The sequence below is a fragment of the Onychomys torridus genome, chromosome 3 (assembly GCF_903995425.1).
Source record: "Onychomys torridus chromosome 3, mOncTor1.1, whole genome shotgun sequence".
In the NCBI taxonomy this organism is placed as follows: Eukaryota; Metazoa; Chordata; class Mammalia; order Rodentia; family Cricetidae; genus Onychomys; species Onychomys torridus.
This window is the reverse complement of record NC_050445.1, coordinates 147,741,868-147,759,506: the sequence shown is the minus strand read 5'-3', so window position 1 is coordinate 147,759,506 and position 17,639 is coordinate 147,741,868. Positions and strand designations below refer to the sequence as shown.

The following is a 17,639-nucleotide window of genomic DNA, read 5'->3' as shown; positions in this document are numbered from 1 at the left end:
AAAAACCTGAAGAAAACAAAACCATTTACAAATTCCCAAGTTTCAATGAACATCAAGCAGAACACTTAAGAAATGACTCCTCTGTGAATCACAATGACACTACTGAAAATCAGCAATGGACAGAAAATGTTGACTACAAACAGGAAATGCATGTGTAGAGGAGCAGCAAGTCATTGCAACACTGAACAGTTCATCCAAATGCTGATGATTTCATTAAAATCTTCTAAACTAAAACTTTTAGCTACAACAAAGCTCTCCCTAAGAAAAGAAAAAGAAACAGAAAACTTATATTCAATGAGTATGAGACTAGCCTGGGCTACGTAAGATCCTGTCTCAAAAAAATAAAATAACAACAAAACCCTACAATTACTGATGTAAGGAAAACCATAATTTCTGTTGATCCTAACTTGACTCTGAGGGGAAGGGGAACAATCTTACCTGTGATGTGCTATCTGCCACTTTCTTATTAACAGAAGAATCTACTGTTTTGTTTGTCTGGTTTTCTGAGAATTAAAAAAAAAAAAAAATTAACATATGTATAATATGTAAAAGGTCAGGGTGCAACTATTTTATTTTTGTCAGCATGTTACAAATGGTTTCTCTCACAGATCAGAAGGCAACTTCACATTATAAATTTTAAAGCTTTATATACTCATTACCCAGCAACTTAAACTATCCTAAAGAATACCTGAGAAATGTAATTTAACATTTGTACAACATGAATGTTCCAAGATGAGAAAACACTTAAGTGAAACACCATTCTTTCACAAGACGTGGAACTCTTTGGGGGAAAATTTTAGATTAAAAAAAATGTTCATAATAAATTCATTACAGAAGGTTACAATAACCATGAGAAACATCTATCAGTTCAAGTAGACTACTTTTCTTTTGTGTGCTTTGTGCAGGTATGCATGTGTTCATGGCTGTGTCTGGAGGCCAGAGGGTGACATCATCTGTCTCCCTCATCACCCGCCACCTTATTCTTTTAGGAAGCCTTTTGGTGAACCTGGAGTTCATGGATTCGGCCAGGCTGGTTGGACAAGGAGCTCCAGGAATCTGCCTGCATCTGCACTTCTATGCTGGGCTTAGATTCTGCCACCAGGCCAGGCCCTGAACTGGGGTCTCACACTTGAGGCAGTTCACTGAGTCATGGACCCACCCAGATGACTTTTCTGTATCATGGGAAAGTTTCTGTAGGAAAATTGTTATATACATGAAAACTGAAAAGCAAGCATTCCTGCCCAGTTTCTAATAGACAGAAGAGAAACTGTAAGATTTTATAAAATATCTTTTACATCCATTGAAGTGATTCACTTTCATTCTTTAATAATAATTAGTCGCATTATCAATAGTGTTCTTATGTCAAAACATCCCATCCTTTTTCTGGAGATAACTTCTTGGCCAAAATATGGTATTCTTGTTCTTTTCAAACCCTCATACACAGAGAAGGCCATTTATACTTAAGAACTGATAAAACTGTCTACCTTACATATAGAATTCTACACTTAAAGAATCAAATAAGATAAACACCCACATGTTAAAATCCAAGGGCAGGAAACTAAAAAGCAAGTCTTCATGATTTTTTCCAACCTTCCTTCAATTTTATTTCTGGAAGTAACATATTAATATAAACTTACTTTTTAAAAAATATTTTTAAATTGGCAGGATGCCTTTAATTCCAGCACTTGGGAAGCAGAAGCAGGCAGAGCTCTGAGACAGAGTAAGTTCTAGGCCTACAGACTCTACATAGCAAGTTCTAGGCCTGACAGAACTACATAAGACTCTGTCTTAAAAACAAAAATATATAAATACTGAAAATATATAAACACTCACACACACACACACACACACACACACACACACACACACACACACACTTCCTGAAAGACTTTTATCATAAAACGAGTCCTAGGTTACTTGTCTTACATGCTAAAGAATTAATATACACAGGTACTATTACCAAAACATAAGATTTTGTTTTTTTACATACACACTAAATGTATGTTGTAGCATGAATCTTAAAAGGTCTTATTAAATAAAAACAGACCCAGAGCCAGGTATTGGGGTGAACACTGAAATATCAGAAAAACAGAACAAGCCACATCCAACCTAACCTTGCCAACTTCTCAGCTGATCTTGTTTCCTCAAACTGAAGCCTCTGAGACCTCATCTGAATGGATCTCAGCTGAACTGCTGATAAAAGCCTAAAAGCGTAAAGATGTTCCTGGTCCTCTGCCTTATATACCTTTCTGCTTCCTGCCACCACTTCCTGGGATTAAAGATGTGTGTGTCACCATGCCTGGCTGTTTCCAGTGTAGCTTTGAGCTCAGAGAGATCCAGATGGATCTCTGCCTCCAGAATACTAGGATTAAAGAAAGGTGTGAGTGCCACCATTTTCTGGCCTCTATATCCAGTGGCTGTTCTATTCTCTGACCCCAGATAAGTTTATTAGGGTGCACAGTATATTGGGGGGGGCACAATATCACCACATTTCCCCTTTTTTGTCTAAATAATAAAGGAAGCTTATAACTAAGGTAAGATAAAGTATATACAATATATAGTTAAGAATTACATTAACAATGTCTGGTCCATTAATATTTGACAGATTCAGACAAAAAACACCATTGTATAAATTAACAATGTCCAGTCCATTAACATTTAACAAATTCAGACAAAAAATTTCATTATTTATCCTGTAAAAATCCAATCCAATGTAAAATATTTAAAACAAGTAGTTCCTTTTTAAAAGTAGATTCAATGATCTACCTTTTTATTATATCCATATTCTCTTTTTTCTTTTCTGAGTAAATTCAAAAAAATCTACCTTTTATCTTATCATTTCTATATCTTCTCTTTTTTCTTTTTAGAGTAGATTTGCTAATCTACCCATTTATCCTATTATTTCTATATCTTTTTTTCAGAGTAGATTCAATGCTATACCTCATATCTATAGTATGTACGTATGTGTGTTTATGTGTGTGCATATATATGTGTATGTATGCATATGCTGTTTTGTTATCCAGAATGATTCTATTGTTAGCATAACTGTCTCAGGGTAAGGTAATTATTCATAAAACTGTAACAATATTCCTTTATCTAGATTTTCAATATGCCCTGTCCTTTTAACTTTTTACAGGCTAAAAATTTCTTCAAATATTTGTTTGTTTTTTGTTTTATTTTCTTGAGACAAGTTTTCTCCATGTAACAGCCCTAGCTGTCCTGGAACTTACCCTGTAGAATAGGCTGGGCTCAAACTTACAGAGATCTGTCTGCCTCTGCCTCCCGAGTGCTGGGATTAAAAACGTGCGACACCACTGTTCAGCAAATTCCCTCAATTTTTAATGCAGCATTTTTCAGTCTCAGTGCATTTTCCCGTTCTACTATCTACCTGAGCTACTTCTCAAAATAGGAAGTTAGAAACCATCCGTCAATTAACAAAATTAACCAAGATGAGAAATCAAAGTATGGCCTAAAATCGTTCTATCATGTAGGATACACATTTATTTTGTTACCTGCTTGATGGATTATGTTATCTAACATCAGTGGGTCATTTTTAACAAGCATTTGTATTTGTATTTGTGTGTGTGTGTGTGTGTGTGTGTGTGTGTGTCTGTCTGTCTGTCTGTCTGTCTGTCTGTCTTGAACGCCAGTACGTTTATGAGTATGCAGGTGCCTCTGAACGCTGTAAGAGGGTGTCAATCTTCTGGAGCTGGAATTGCAGGCCATTAATTTTGCAGTGTGGATGCTGGAAACTGAGCGCAGGTCCTCTGCAAAAGCAGCAAGTGCTCTTAAGTGCTGAGCCCTCTCTCTCTCCTGCAGTCTTACTAGAGCCCTCAAGGTCCGTTTCCGGTCCAGACTGGCAGTATCCTACTGTAGGTCTGGACAACTGTATGAGTACAGGTGGGAGGCAGAAAGCATGCAGAGACTCCAAGGAAATTATGGGTGAAGGAGTAACTTCTTAGTGTTATTAAAAATCTAGTCTTCCCGTATTTTGGAATGAAAGATGTTTAGTAAATTCTATACAACTACATAACTCACTTACAAATCAACCACCCCTTAATATCTATCTCACTGAATCAAACTAACATTTAATGTTTTACAAGGCCCAACCAGGAGCTGGATCAATGGTTAAGAGCACAGCAAACTATTCCTGCAGAGGACCCAGATCTCAAGTTCCAACACCCTAATTTTATTCAAACCATTTTCCACATTGCAGTCAATATTCATGGTTGCCATACTCCTCCACACACTAAAGAATTATGTAATGTTTTATTTCCCCCATTTCCTGTTCTATGGCTCATACCTTTCAAGGACTCTCACCTGCTTTTACATCTTATCAAACAGCCTACTTTTTGTTGTTGTTGTTTTTGTTTGTTCGAGACAGGGTTTCTCCGTGTAGTTTTGGAGCCTGTCCTAGAACTCGCTCTGTACCCCAGGCTGGCCTTGAACTCACAAAGATCCACCTGCCTCTTCCTCCCACATGCTGGGATTAAAGGCGTTCGCTATCACCGCCCGGCCGAACAGCCTACTTTAATATTTATTACATTTAGAACTATGTAGTTAATGGCTAGACTATATATCTAATCTATAGTTAGTGAGAAAAGGACTATCTTAAATGTCCTTTTCTATCTTAAATGTTTCTATGTGCCACAGAACATTAGAATATTACAAGCACCAATTATTTCTTGAAGGAATTATGTACAATTTGAGCCCTAAAGGGCAGTACTTCATTATAAACAAGAAATATTTACTTAAAATCCATTAAGGATATAATGAACTACAACAAATATGTACAAATGTAATTTAGTTATATAGCACATATTTTATCAAGTAAATATATGTATATAAATATAAGACCTGGCAAGTTTTAGTTATATGACCTAATAATTTATAACAATATGGGTATATAATTTAACATCAATTTTCATTTTCAGCATAAATTTGCCATTTGATTCCAGCTTAAATTATGGGTATCATTTATGGCATCTCTGAAATTAGGCATGTTCAAAGAATATGGGTTTTTTGGTTGATGGTTTTTGTTATGTTTTTTTGAGACAGGGTTTCACTGTGTGGCCTTGGTTGCCCTGGAGCTCTCTCTGTAGCCCAGGCTAGCCCTGAACTCAGAGATCCACCTGAGTCTTCCTCCCAAGTGCTGGGATTAAAGACATGCGCCACCAGTTTCTGGTGATAAATGGTTTTTAATTATCTCTTGAAATAAACTTCTAAAATTAGACACTTAAAATGTATTTACTCAATTGTCCTGGTCCACCTGATCAATTATAAAAACTATATAATGTATAACGCTTGTTACAAAACCTGTTTACCCCATTTTTCCAATAATGCTAGAAAGAGCTTAATCACTGAAAGGCCATTAATGTGTTTTTGTTTCTGTTAATAAAGCAAACCAACTTACCGGTTCTTGGGGTGGCAGAGCTATTTTGTTCTGCAGAAGATGAAGTGCTAAAAGCAGATATTGGGATTTTCATCTGTATTGGGCCTCGGTTGTTTGATGAGCTATAGAGTCCAGATGGGCCTACTGTGGGTAAAGAAGTCCTTGTGGCTTGCACAATAGAATGTGCCGTTGGAACAGCCTGTACAGCAAGTGTCGTCCCCAAGGGCGCAGCAGTGGTGGAAGAGTTCCTCTGAACACTAGGACTGGGCACTGACGGGATGTTTGGTTTAGTGGGGTTTGGCATGGGTGGCAAGGACACTGGATTTTTGGTAAGTCCACTCACTGTTGGTGGGCTTTGCACAGATATGAATTCAACGCTGCCAGATGGTTGATTCGTCATTATAGTCCCTGGATGGCTTTGTAGGAGCTGAGGCTGAGAGCTTACGGCAACGGGAACATGCAGAATCACTGGCAAGGGCTGCAGCGAGATTGTAGGCTGAGGGTTTCCACTAGGCACCTGAGTAGTGGCAACTACTGTGGCTGTGCTGGGAGCAGGAAGAAGAGGTGCTGCCGGCAGAGAACCTGAGGTCGCTGAAGTCTGCAGTTTAGGCTGACTACTGACAGCTGCTGGAGCAGTGACGAGACTGGCTGAAGACACTAAAGAGAAAAACACAAGTCTCAGGCTAGATAGCTACCTTAATTTATCAGCGAAAACCAAATCACAAGTTCAATATTTTATATACAGAACTACCACAAAAAAATTTCCAGATTTAAGTTTGAAAACACTGAAATGTTTACAAGCACTTTTGTGTGTACACTTGGTGTCTTCATGAAATGCCACATGATTTGATATTAATATACAAGATTGCTATCTCAGTATCAAAACAGATCTTGAAAATTACAACATTCACTTCAGAGGAACTGGAAAAACAAAAAATACTGAAAACTAAGTAAAAATATGCAGATATTTTTTAAACCTCATTCTATTCAAAGCAAGTAAGAAATGTGGAAAGAACTGCCCATTAGTGAGTGAACCTGATTGCTGTGGGATATCATTCTGTATGTTGTGAATATCAGTTGCTCTAATTGGTTGATAAATAAAACGCTGATTGGCCAATAGCCAGCCAGGAAGTATAGGCAGGATAAACAGACAAGGAGAATTCTGGGAAGAGGAAGGGCTGAGTGAGGAGTCGCCAGCCAGATACAGAGGAAGCAAGATGACAAGGCAGAACTGAAAAAAGGTACCAAGCCATATGGCTAAATATAGATGAGAATTATGGGTTAATTTAAGTGTAAGAGCTAGTCAGTAATAAGCTTGAGCTAATGGCCAAGCAGTCATAATTAATATAAGCCTCTGAGTGATTATTTTATAAGCGGGCCATGGGGCTGCATGGGCTTGATGGGACCTGGAGAAAACTTCCACCTACAGCTGATGGCTGTATTTTACCACTGGAACCAGAGGAAACCTGATAGTCTTACTGAGTTCTTTGGGAAAGAACTCACTCTGGGAGGAGAATCCCTTCAAGAAGAGCATATAAATACTATTGATAGAGAGGAAAGCACTTAGTGAAAAATAGAGATGAATTAAGAAATAGAACACATACCAAAGAGGGAAAAGAGTAAGCACTGACCATAGAGATTTACAGTAGCTGACAACTCAACTACTTAGGTTTAGTCTCATTGGAACAGGTTTAAAATATACTTCACTGACTACTCAGCTATCTAGTCTTTCCAAAATCATAGGTACATCAGACTACTAATTCTCAGTGAGTGCAGAGGGATACCTACAGTTTCCTGGGAACCTTGCATGGAGTTTACAATGCCAAAACTATCTTCATAATAGTAATGAGACATTTGACTTTTATACTATGTGGACAAAAGGTGAATGCCTGTTGGTTTAGTTCAGCAGGTCCCTACCTGTAAATATTACATCCTAAGAGTCCCAGTGATACATAAAGCAGAGAATAGAGAACCTTACACACACTAGGTCTTTTCCAAGTAGCCATGTAACCTTCAACAACATGGGTATGTTTTGAGAAATGTGTCATTACGTAATTCTAATGCTGTATGATCACAAGACTGTACGAATCTAGCTGGAATACATCAATCATTCAATGGGTCAAGAGACAGTAAATATGAAATATATGCAGCTGCTACAAGCATAAAATGGCATATCAGTTTACAGTAAACTATTGGTAATAGTAATAAAGCAGTAAATAGTTGTCATTAGGTATCCTACACATTAGTTATAGCTCACAATGCTGGATCTCTGTTCCCATGAACATAACACACTTGGGAGTAACATAGTAAGCTACAATAGTAAAACAGCTATGGCCCCAGCAGCTGATAAGAATTTCTCAACTCCATTATGATCTCACCAGATAACCGTTTTAAATACATTCACAATTCATTGAAATGTTATTATGTGGCACATGATCGTACAACTATCTTTACAGTAAAGTTTAATTTGGAAATTAGGCATAGTTAAAAAATAATGCCTTATAATAAAATAATTATCACAGAAAAAGGCATGAATTATTAATGAAATGTTCCATGTAATACTTGTAGTGGTAACAAGCAATGGGAAATGAGACTGTGATAAGGAGAAAACTACAGAATCCAAGGCAGTACAGAGGTACCAAATACTCCTGTCACACTAAACCTTCACTAACAAATGCTTACTATATAATATATATATTATATGGGTTTTTGAGACAAGGTTTCTCTGTGTAGCTTTGCAACTTTCCTGGAACTCACTTTGTAGACTAGGCTGGCTTTGAACTCAGAGATCCACCGCCTGCCTCTGCCTCCCGAGTTATAGTATTTTTAAAAAGTAAATTTTACTTTAAAATGTCCATAAAGAAGTAATAAAAACTACCATTTCTATTATGCCCTATCCTCCAGCAAAATCATATGCTGGCCTTGAATTATGATCTAGTGGCCATAGCCTGTCGAGTTCTGGAATTACAGGCCTGCACAAGAGTCAGTTTCTTGAAAGAGTGACTTAGAACAACAGTAAGAACAGCATGTGATTTCTGGCATTGCTCTGCACTAGCTCCACAGAAACCACCATCAGAGGGGAGCATCCAGCTACCTAGCCCGTTCCCATCTGTCTGGGTGAGGCTACATTTCTTTCCTAGATGAAGTCAGCAGACTGGAAGAGATTGAAAGCAGGTACAGAACTAGAATCCAGCCACCATTAGCTGCTTACCGTCTTAACCAGGAAATACGGAAAAGGCAGCACGTCCCACTGGTAAAGTCTATGTCCACGGATGCTCACATGTGTATATGAACATGGGGAGGTCAGAGGACAGCTCCAGAGTCGTTGCTTGGGGGCATTCACCTTTCTCTTTAGTTATTTTCTATTTGATCCCTGGCACCAACTTCACACACAACCTTCTGCATCTTGGTGACAGCCACTCTCCACCTCCCTTTTGTCCCTTGGCTGAGACAGGGTCACTTCCTAGCCTGGAGCTCCCCATGCAGGCTGGCTGGCCAGAACCTGTCCCTTTCTCGCACTGGGACAGCCAAGTGTGGTGGCTGCCTTTGTTTGTTTGTTTGTTTGTTTGTTTAGTGGGGGTTCTGGAAATGAGAGTCAGATCTCTACCATTTCACTGATTATTTTTTAACAATACAGTTATTTTCTATTTTAAAAAAGTTTTTGTGTGCATATTACAAGATTATTGTAATTTATTTCTGTGGGGTTTTTGTTTACTCAAGACAAGGGTTCACTATGGAGGCCTGGCTGTCTTAGAATTCACTATGTAGACCAGGCTGGCCTCTGGGGTTATTATTAATTTTAAGGAAACAAAAGTTCTTAAATTTTTATTTTAACTCAATTGATAGTACCAATTAGTTTAACTCAAAAATTCTCTGGAGTTCTTAGCAATTTCCTGAGACTGTAAAGGGCCTAGAGAAAAGAAAGGCGAGAAGTACTATACTGGGAATTTCAATGTCTATCTTTTCATGCATACTTATATTTCATCCTGAAATTTTTTTTGAAATATATTCATATTTATAACAAAGTGTCCTGTTTTCTAACCCATTCTAACCACAAAAGAGTAAGAGAACCAAGAAAATGTATTTTTGGTATTTAGAAAAAAAAGTTACCTGTATTCACAGGAGTTGGAAAGGATGGTGGTGGACCCTCGCTAACATTTCTTTTGGACTCCAGCATCTGTCGTACTGTGCCTGCATTTCTATGAAACATATACACAGACAGTCAATGGCAATGCCACCCTATGGGGAACCCACCAAAGCACAGGAAAAACAGTGGTCCATGGTGGGCAAGGGTAAGATCTGAGGTTTGCACTCTATGCCTGAAGCCACACTTGGTTCACAGACTTCTGCCATGTCAGATAACACTGCAGCAGAGTTCCTGTCTGTATCCACTGTTAGAAAGTACCTAAATAAAGGCACATCCTCATCACTAACCAAAGCAGTTCTCAGTTGCTAAAAATTATTAATGACATGTTCTTAAAGAAATATGTAGGGTTTGGGGGAGGGCTGGCCCCTAGATTTAATCCTCAACACTGCAAAAGGAAAGAAAAACGTCTTAACAAAAGAAAACATTCTAATAAATTAGCAAAAACAACACATAATATAAAGGGAAAGTAGAAAAGCAGCTATGACTTGATGCACGGGTAGTTACAGTTTCATGCCAAGACTAAGCAGAACCTTGCTTTCTAAGTTATACACAATGAACAGACTGCGGTCATACCTGTAGGTCACATTGTTATTGCTGCTGACATCACTGGCAGGCTTTCCTGGTGATATAGGTGGGTTTGGAGGGCTCTGAAAAAGGGGAAATACCAAAGTAAAAAATAAAACCCAATATATAGGAATTTTTAAAAAAAAAAAAGACATTCAAGTACTTTTTCAATATTTGATCTAGTATTTAACTAATAAAATAGAAAAACACTGCAGGATCACATATCAATACTTTGTCTTTTCCTATTTTCTTGTAGAAGTTTTTCTCCATAAACCTCAAGTTCTCTCATACTGTCCATCTCCAGATGGTAACCTTGGTCACTTTTTCTTTCAGATGGTGTTCCCTCTATCTTAGTAGCTAGTACTACACAATTTACTTCTCTTTAGGAGCTGGCAATTTTCTTGAATGTTTCTCAGAATACTACATAGGGCTCTGTGGTCATCTGGAAACGCTCTATGTGTGTAAGGCAAGGACCTCAGTGCAGTAAGCAGCAGCCCTGGCTGGGCAGCAAGCTCATCAGTGCATTCTCTTATTTAAGGGAGGATTGGAGCAATGCTATTCATTGCAGTGATGAAAGGCTCTAGACTGTGTGCATGTTCACAGCTAGGAACATTGCTGCAACTTCTTTATCTCCTGATCACTTTACAGAGCTTCTTGTTTCTTTAAAATAACATTAAATAACTACTTCACCCAACATTTTAAATAAAACAAAATAGTAAAATATACTGTTAAGGTAACAACATTGATAATGTTCTTCAGTCACACAAAGGCTTCGCTTGTCAGTCTAGAACAAGGTCTGGGGGCAGCAACTTTGTGATTCATTTGTGACCCACTAGTTTCAGATGCTTTTTCTTCATTTTCTTGACAATATATGAAATCTAAAGCTCTCTTACTTTCTATAGTAACAGGACAATGAATGAATGACTATATGGGGAAAAAGAGAAGAGAAAATGGAATACAAGAAGACACAGAAGACTAAAATGTTTTAAGGGAAAATATAAACTAAACTAAGACACTAGTAAGAATGTCCTAAATAAATAAACAAGGTAAGACTAATCTCCAAAACATAACCTTTGTTTTGTGAAGCAGTTTTATGTAGTCTAGGCTGGCATAAAACTCTCTATAAGCCAAGTTTACAGCCTTATGCTTCCCTCCCTTCTCTCTAGTACTGGGATCACCGGTATACAGCACCACGCCCTGTCCCATGTGGTCTGGGATGCAATCCAGTGCTTCCCATGCTAGGTAGGCACACTACCAACCAAGCTATATGCCCAGCCTTTAAAAACAGAATTTTAAAGACAGAAAACAAAGTTTCAATAATTCTGAAACCCCAAAGAGATGAACAGAAATGCTGATATTTAAGAATACTGAAGAGAAATAATTAGTTTAAAGGTTCAGTTCAAAAACCTACACGAATTTGTGGAAGAAAACGAATTTCACAGTTATGATAAAGGAAATGTTAGTCAGCATCTCCTAAAACTACACAGGTAACTGAATATAGTGTTTTGAGTAAGAATTGTCCCCACTGGCTCCTAGATTTGAATGCTTGGTCAACAGGGAATAGTACTGTTAGGAGGCATGGCCTTTGGAGGAAGTGTGTAACTGGGGGTAGGCTTTGAGGTTTCAGAAGCTCAAGCCAGGACAGTGTCTCACTCTCTCCCTGCTGCCTGACAATCCAGATGTAGAACTCTCAGCTGTCTCTCCAGTCCATGTCTGCCTGTGTGCCACCATGCCTTTTATCATGATAATAATGGAACCTCTGAAAGTGTTAAGACAGCCCCAATTAGAAACCCTAACTAAGAAATTGGTACCAGGGACTGGGGTACTGTTGTTGTGTAGGCCTGACCATGTTCCTTGTTGGCAGAGTGTGGACTTTGGAACTTTAAATTGGAAAAGCAGTAGCACTTTAAGTGGGGGCTGAATGGGCCATCCTAGCAGAAAGGTGAAAGACAGTGGTGCTGAGAGCAATACGGATTATGAAAGCTGGGCTCAAGAAGTTTCAGAGATGAATAAAATTAGTAAGTGGCCGACAAATCGCTATTCTGTGATAACTCAGCAAAGAATGTGGCTGCTTTTTGCCCTTGTCCAAAAAATGTGCTTGAGGTTAAACTGAAGATTTTTCGACTAATGGCAATAGCAGAGGAGATTTCAAAACAGCCTAGTCTTGACTGTGTTGCATGATTATTAGTGAACAGTCTTATACAGATCTATAATGGCCGAATAAGAAAAAGTCTGAGGAGAAAGGGGCCATCAGAAAGTATAATAAAGTCTTATGCTCATAGATAAACAGATTGTTTTAAAGCTTGATACAAGATGAAATAAAGAGTGAAAACCTCAGGGTAAGACCCCACCCAGCTAAACTTCCAATTTGTGAAAAGGAATTAAAGAAAAGCTTAGGATTGGGTGTGGTGATACATGCCCTTCTCCTTAGCACTCAGGAGGGAGAGGCAGTCAGATCTCTGAGTTTGAGGCTAGCTTGATCTACAGAGCAAGTTTCAGGACATCTAAACTTATTCAGTGAAGAAAACAATTGAAAACAGAAAGCTGGTGGAAATATATTTGAATAACAGGTACATGTACCAGCCCTAGCAAGTGGCAGAACTTGGCAGCTTTGGCCACATAATTCTGGCTTCTGGATGTAAGGAAGAAGTTGTGGAATCTCCCTCTGCACCTAAGGAAAGCCACTGAGGCCAGGGAGGTGGCATGGGTGTCCCTGCATAGAGGAGGCCCACAGAGGACAGTGCACGAAGCTGTGGAGGTGAAGCCTGGATTGCCTTGAAGACCCCAAGATGTTGGAGATGGCAGTCATGGGATACCTGCTAAGGAGAGCTACAACAGGAAGTGAACCAGCCTGTGTGTGCAGTCAACAAAGCTGAGAAGAGCTGGAGATCTGAAGAGCATTTTGGTATCAGACATAGAGATGCAGAGTCTGGAGTTTGCCCAACTGGTTTTTATTCCAGCTTTGGCTCAGTATTTCGTTACTATGTTCCCCTTTACTCCCTTTTGGAATAGTAATGTATATCCTATGCCATTGCTTGTTGGAAGTATGTGATCTGGTTTTTTTTTTTTTTTTTTGGAGACAGGGTTTCTCTGTAGCTTTGGAGGCTGTCCTGAAACTCGCTTTGTAGACCAAGCTGGCCTCGAACTCACAGAGATCCACCTGCCTCTGCCTCCCAAGTGCTGGGATTACAGGCGTTACGCCACCACCACCCAGCTGTGATCTGGTTTTTTATTTTGATTTTATAGAGGGTTACACTTAAGAGATTGCCTTGAGTTTCAGAAGAGATTTTGAACTTTGGACATTTGAATAGACTATGGGGACTTTTGAAGTTGGACTGAATGTATTGCATTATGATATGGCTATAAGCCTATGGGGGACAAAGAATGAAATGTGGTAATTTGAATAATAAGAATGTCCCCCATAGGCTCAAAGATTTGAATGCTTGAGCACCAGGAAGTGACACTATTAGTTGAAGTGGCCTTGTTAGAGGGAGTGTATCACTGAGGGTGCGCTTTGAGGTTTTAAAATGCTCAAGCCAGGCCCAGTGTCATTCTCTCTTCCTGCTATCTGCCCATCTGAATGTAGAACTCTCAGATACCTCTCCAGCACCATGTCTGCCTATGTGCCGCCATGCTTCCTACCGTGATGATAATGGACTAACCCTCTGAACTGTAAGCCAGCCTCAATTAAATGTTTTCTATTATAAAAGTTGCCATGGTCATGGAGTCACTTCACAACAGTAAAACACTAAGACAATGAATATGGCTAGAACATAAATGCTTACTTCTTGTCTTTTCTTAAGATCGTCTTTGGCTGCTCCAAAACGTTTGGTTAATCTGGCTATCTTGGCCTAAAAAACAAACAAAAGTCAAGTGGTATAACTCCTTTAAAGTCTGGTATACAGAGAAATCTAAACATAACAGGCTCTTCAGAGGAAAGACAAGCTGATTATAAAATACACACTTGGAAAACACAGAAAATTTCAGGAAATCCACTCTAGTCCCTGCAGTAACTGCCAGGTGTAAATACTAATAGACCAGCTTGCCCTTACCCACAACTAGGTGCATTCACTTTCCACCAGAATATTTTGAAATATGTAAGATTTTATTTGTAGTTATTTTTCAAAATGGTGATAATCAAATTTAACTTTCTTACTGAAAACATACAGGCACGTAGGCATACATGAAAGTCCTAAAAGACCCCTTGACAAACTACTTGGATATCTAGGTACTGTACAGACTCATCTGTACATGCACTTTTCTACTACAGCAGTGGTTCTCAACCTTCCCCACACTGCTACCCTTTAATACAGGTTCCTTATATTGTGGTGACCCCCCCCAAATTATTTTGTTGCTACTTCATAGCTATAATTTTGCTACTGTTATGAATTGTAATGTAAATACCTGATATGCAGGATATTATATGTGAGCCCCAACAGGGTCATGGTCCACAGGCTGAGAACTGCTGTACTAGATAGAGGCTGATTATATGTTTTTTCTACTGGATAAGGTGAATGTTTTCCAATGCATTGATATAGTCAAAAAAGGCTATAAATGATGGCTTTATAACTTTTCTCTTTCAGAATATTTCTTGAGGGTCATTCACAGAAGTGGAATTCCCAGTGACTAAATGTTTTTCAGAAAGGCTTTACTGACCCTACAGCAGGTAAGATGAGGGTCTATAAATTACCCTTTCAAGGCAAGAGGAGCTCAGAAGGCAAACAACCCTTTCAGATCTCATCTGTTTAGAATTCACAGAGAAAACAGTTCAGTGACACTTTGCCTTCTAACGCAAGTGAACTGCCAACTGACAAGCTCAGGGAAAACACATCAGAGCATTCTTAAACTCTCTTTAACTGGTCTTCTACTTGCTTTTGTTTTGTTCTGTATTCCTTTGTGTGTCTCTCTCTTGCTCAACTCAAGCATCGTGTGTGTGTGTGTGTGTGTGTGTGTGTGTGTGTGTGTGTGTATGCACGAGTGTGTGCACACTTAACACTCACTGCAGCTTCTCATTCCTTCACAACATGTTTTTCCTGTCTTTCATAATTTGTTTTCCTGTTCTGTCCTTTTCCTATTCCCTTTTCTATTCTAATTAACTATGATTTAATTTTTAAGTCCTGAGTTTATCATATATATGTGTCCTGGGTTTTTGCTCTTCTATCCTAAGTAGGAAAACAGATGTTGTTTGTAATTATTACTACATTTAAGGATGTTGTGCAAGATGGCAGCACTTGCAACCCCCTGAACCACATACCAGAAAGGGAGTAAGCTGTCCTGATTCCACATGTGTACCATGTATGTACATACACACACATACACGTGCATATATATATATATATATACACACACACACACACACACACACACACACACACACACATATACACACAAACTAAATAAATGTAATAAAAATTTAAACATCTAGGGTTTTTTTCTAATATTAATTGTTACTGTGGTATACTCTCTCTCCTCTGAGTGGTAGGAGACTGAAACCTCAAGAGAAAGCAGCCAGCTAAAACATGAAACCAGAAGAAGTATCAATCAACAGATATATACATTAAGATGTAGAAACACAGACATGTGAGAATTCTCCACAAGTTAATGACCCTTTAATAACTGAACCCAAAGATAACATGATTGAAATGCCAAAGAATTCAAAAATATAATTTTAAAAAGAACTACTTCAATGAAAACAATTAAGTTAAATGAAATAAAGCAACTTAGGTATTTAGATAACAAATTCAAATTTAACAGAGATATTCTGGAAAATAATAAAAAATAATGAAACTATCACAAATTAAAAGGCCAATAAAAAATTTAAAACTCGGCAGGATGCATCACCCAAAGACTTATCAGTCAGAAAAAAGAATATCAGAGATTGAAAGCAAGGTAAGGAATTCTTATATTCATACAGCAACAAAGGAAAATAATAAGAATAATGAACCACAACCACAACTTTCAGGAACTCTGATCAAGAGTCCTAATTAATAATCCCTGAGGTAGAAGGAGCTGAGATACAAACTAAAAGCATAGAAAATCTATTTAGTCACATTATAACAGAAAATTTCCGAATTAGAAAATGACATTTTGGGCTGGAGAGATGGTTCAGCGGTTAAGAGCACTCACTGGCTGCCCTTCTAGAGGTCCTGAGTTCAATTCCCAGCAACCACATGGTGGCTCTGTACATTACAACCATCTGTAATGAGATCTGGTGCCCTCTTCTGGACTGCAGGCATATATGCAGACAGAATTCTGTATATATAATAAATACATCTTTAAAAAGAAAAAGACGTTCAAGTGTAGGAGGTATTTAAAACCCTAATCAGACATGACTAGAAAGAAACTATTCATGGTACATTATAGTTAAAATAAATGATCAAGAGTACTCAGCAAAGAATGCTGATAACTACAAAAGTAAAGGGCCATCTTACAAAGGCAAACTCATCATCATTTTATTACCACACAAAACCTAAAAGTCAGGAGAGCATGGAATGATGTATTTCAGGCAAATTACTACCAAATAGTTTATAATATTCAGAAGTTATCCTCTAAATTCTAATGAGTGGGGAGTCATCCTAAGATGAACAAACACTAAATCAAACCATGACCACTTAAATCAAAATTAGAAAAAAAATTAGAGAATCCTACATAAAGAAGAAAGTCTCAATCACAAAAGCTTAGGGAAAAATGAGTTCCATGAGAATGTATGAAAAAACAGAATTAGGGAAGAAGACAGAATTCCAGGAATGAGCATAAAGTTCTTAGTAATAAATGTAAATCATTCACTCTCCAGTTCAAAGATGCAGACTGACTGAGTAGATTAAAACAGGAAAAAAAAAAAAATCCAACTGATTACTGCCTGCAAGAAACACATCACACTGACAAAGATATAGAGTTAATGTGAAAGGATAGAAAATGATATTCCAAGCAAATGATAACTGAAACCAAGGTGGAGTTTACATTCATATCTGATAAAGCAGAACTTAAGCCAAAGTTAGAATAAAGAAGTACATTATAATACTAATAAAAAGGAGCCAGGTGGTGGTGGCACATGCCTTTAATCCCAGCACTTGGGAGGCAGAGGCAGGCGGATCTCTGTTGAGTTCGAGGCCAGCCTGGTCTCCAAAGAAAGTTCCAGGAAAGGCGCAAAGCTACACAGAAAAACCCTTTCTTCAAAAACAAAACAAAAAAATACTAATAAAAGGGCAAATGATTATACATCCATTTTCATTCTCAATGCAGAATTGTTGGGGAATATACTACACATTTTGTTTGAGGAACTCCACTGATTGAATAAAGAAGCATTTAGGTGGGGAGTGAGAACAACTGGGGATATAGCTCAGTTGGTAGCGTGTTTATCTAGCATGAACAACGCCTTGTGTTTGAACCCAAACACCACAAAATCTAGGTGTGATGGTGTATGCTTATAATCCTAACGGTAAGTGGAGGCAGGAAACCAAAAATTCAAGATCATCCTCAATTATATATACAAAAAAGTAGATATCTTTAATATGGATTAGTAAATTAACATCTTTT

The 17,639-nt window shown here is 38.1% G+C and overlaps 1 protein-coding gene across 3 annotated transcripts in view; it reads right to left on the bottom strand.

Annotated features, from left to right (window-relative positions):
* LOC118579450 (activating transcription factor 7 interacting protein) overlaps positions 1 to 17,639 on the bottom strand; it is a 91,132-nt gene that overhangs the window by 20,192 nt on the left and 53,301 nt on the right. For all 3 annotated transcript variants that reach the window (XM_036180733.1, XM_036180732.1, XM_036180731.1), the window contains exons 6-10: positions 13,889 to 13,954; positions 10,113 to 10,186; positions 9,503 to 9,591; positions 5,414 to 6,049; positions 439 to 503 (exon numbers count right to left, since the gene is read on the bottom strand). In XM_036180733.1, the coding sequence (XP_036036626.1) occupies positions 439 to 503; positions 5,414 to 6,049; positions 9,503 to 9,591; positions 10,113 to 10,186; positions 13,889 to 13,954 (930 nt within the window). The remainder of the gene's footprint in view (positions 1 to 438; positions 504 to 5,413; positions 6,050 to 9,502; positions 9,592 to 10,112; positions 10,187 to 13,888; positions 13,955 to 17,639) is intronic.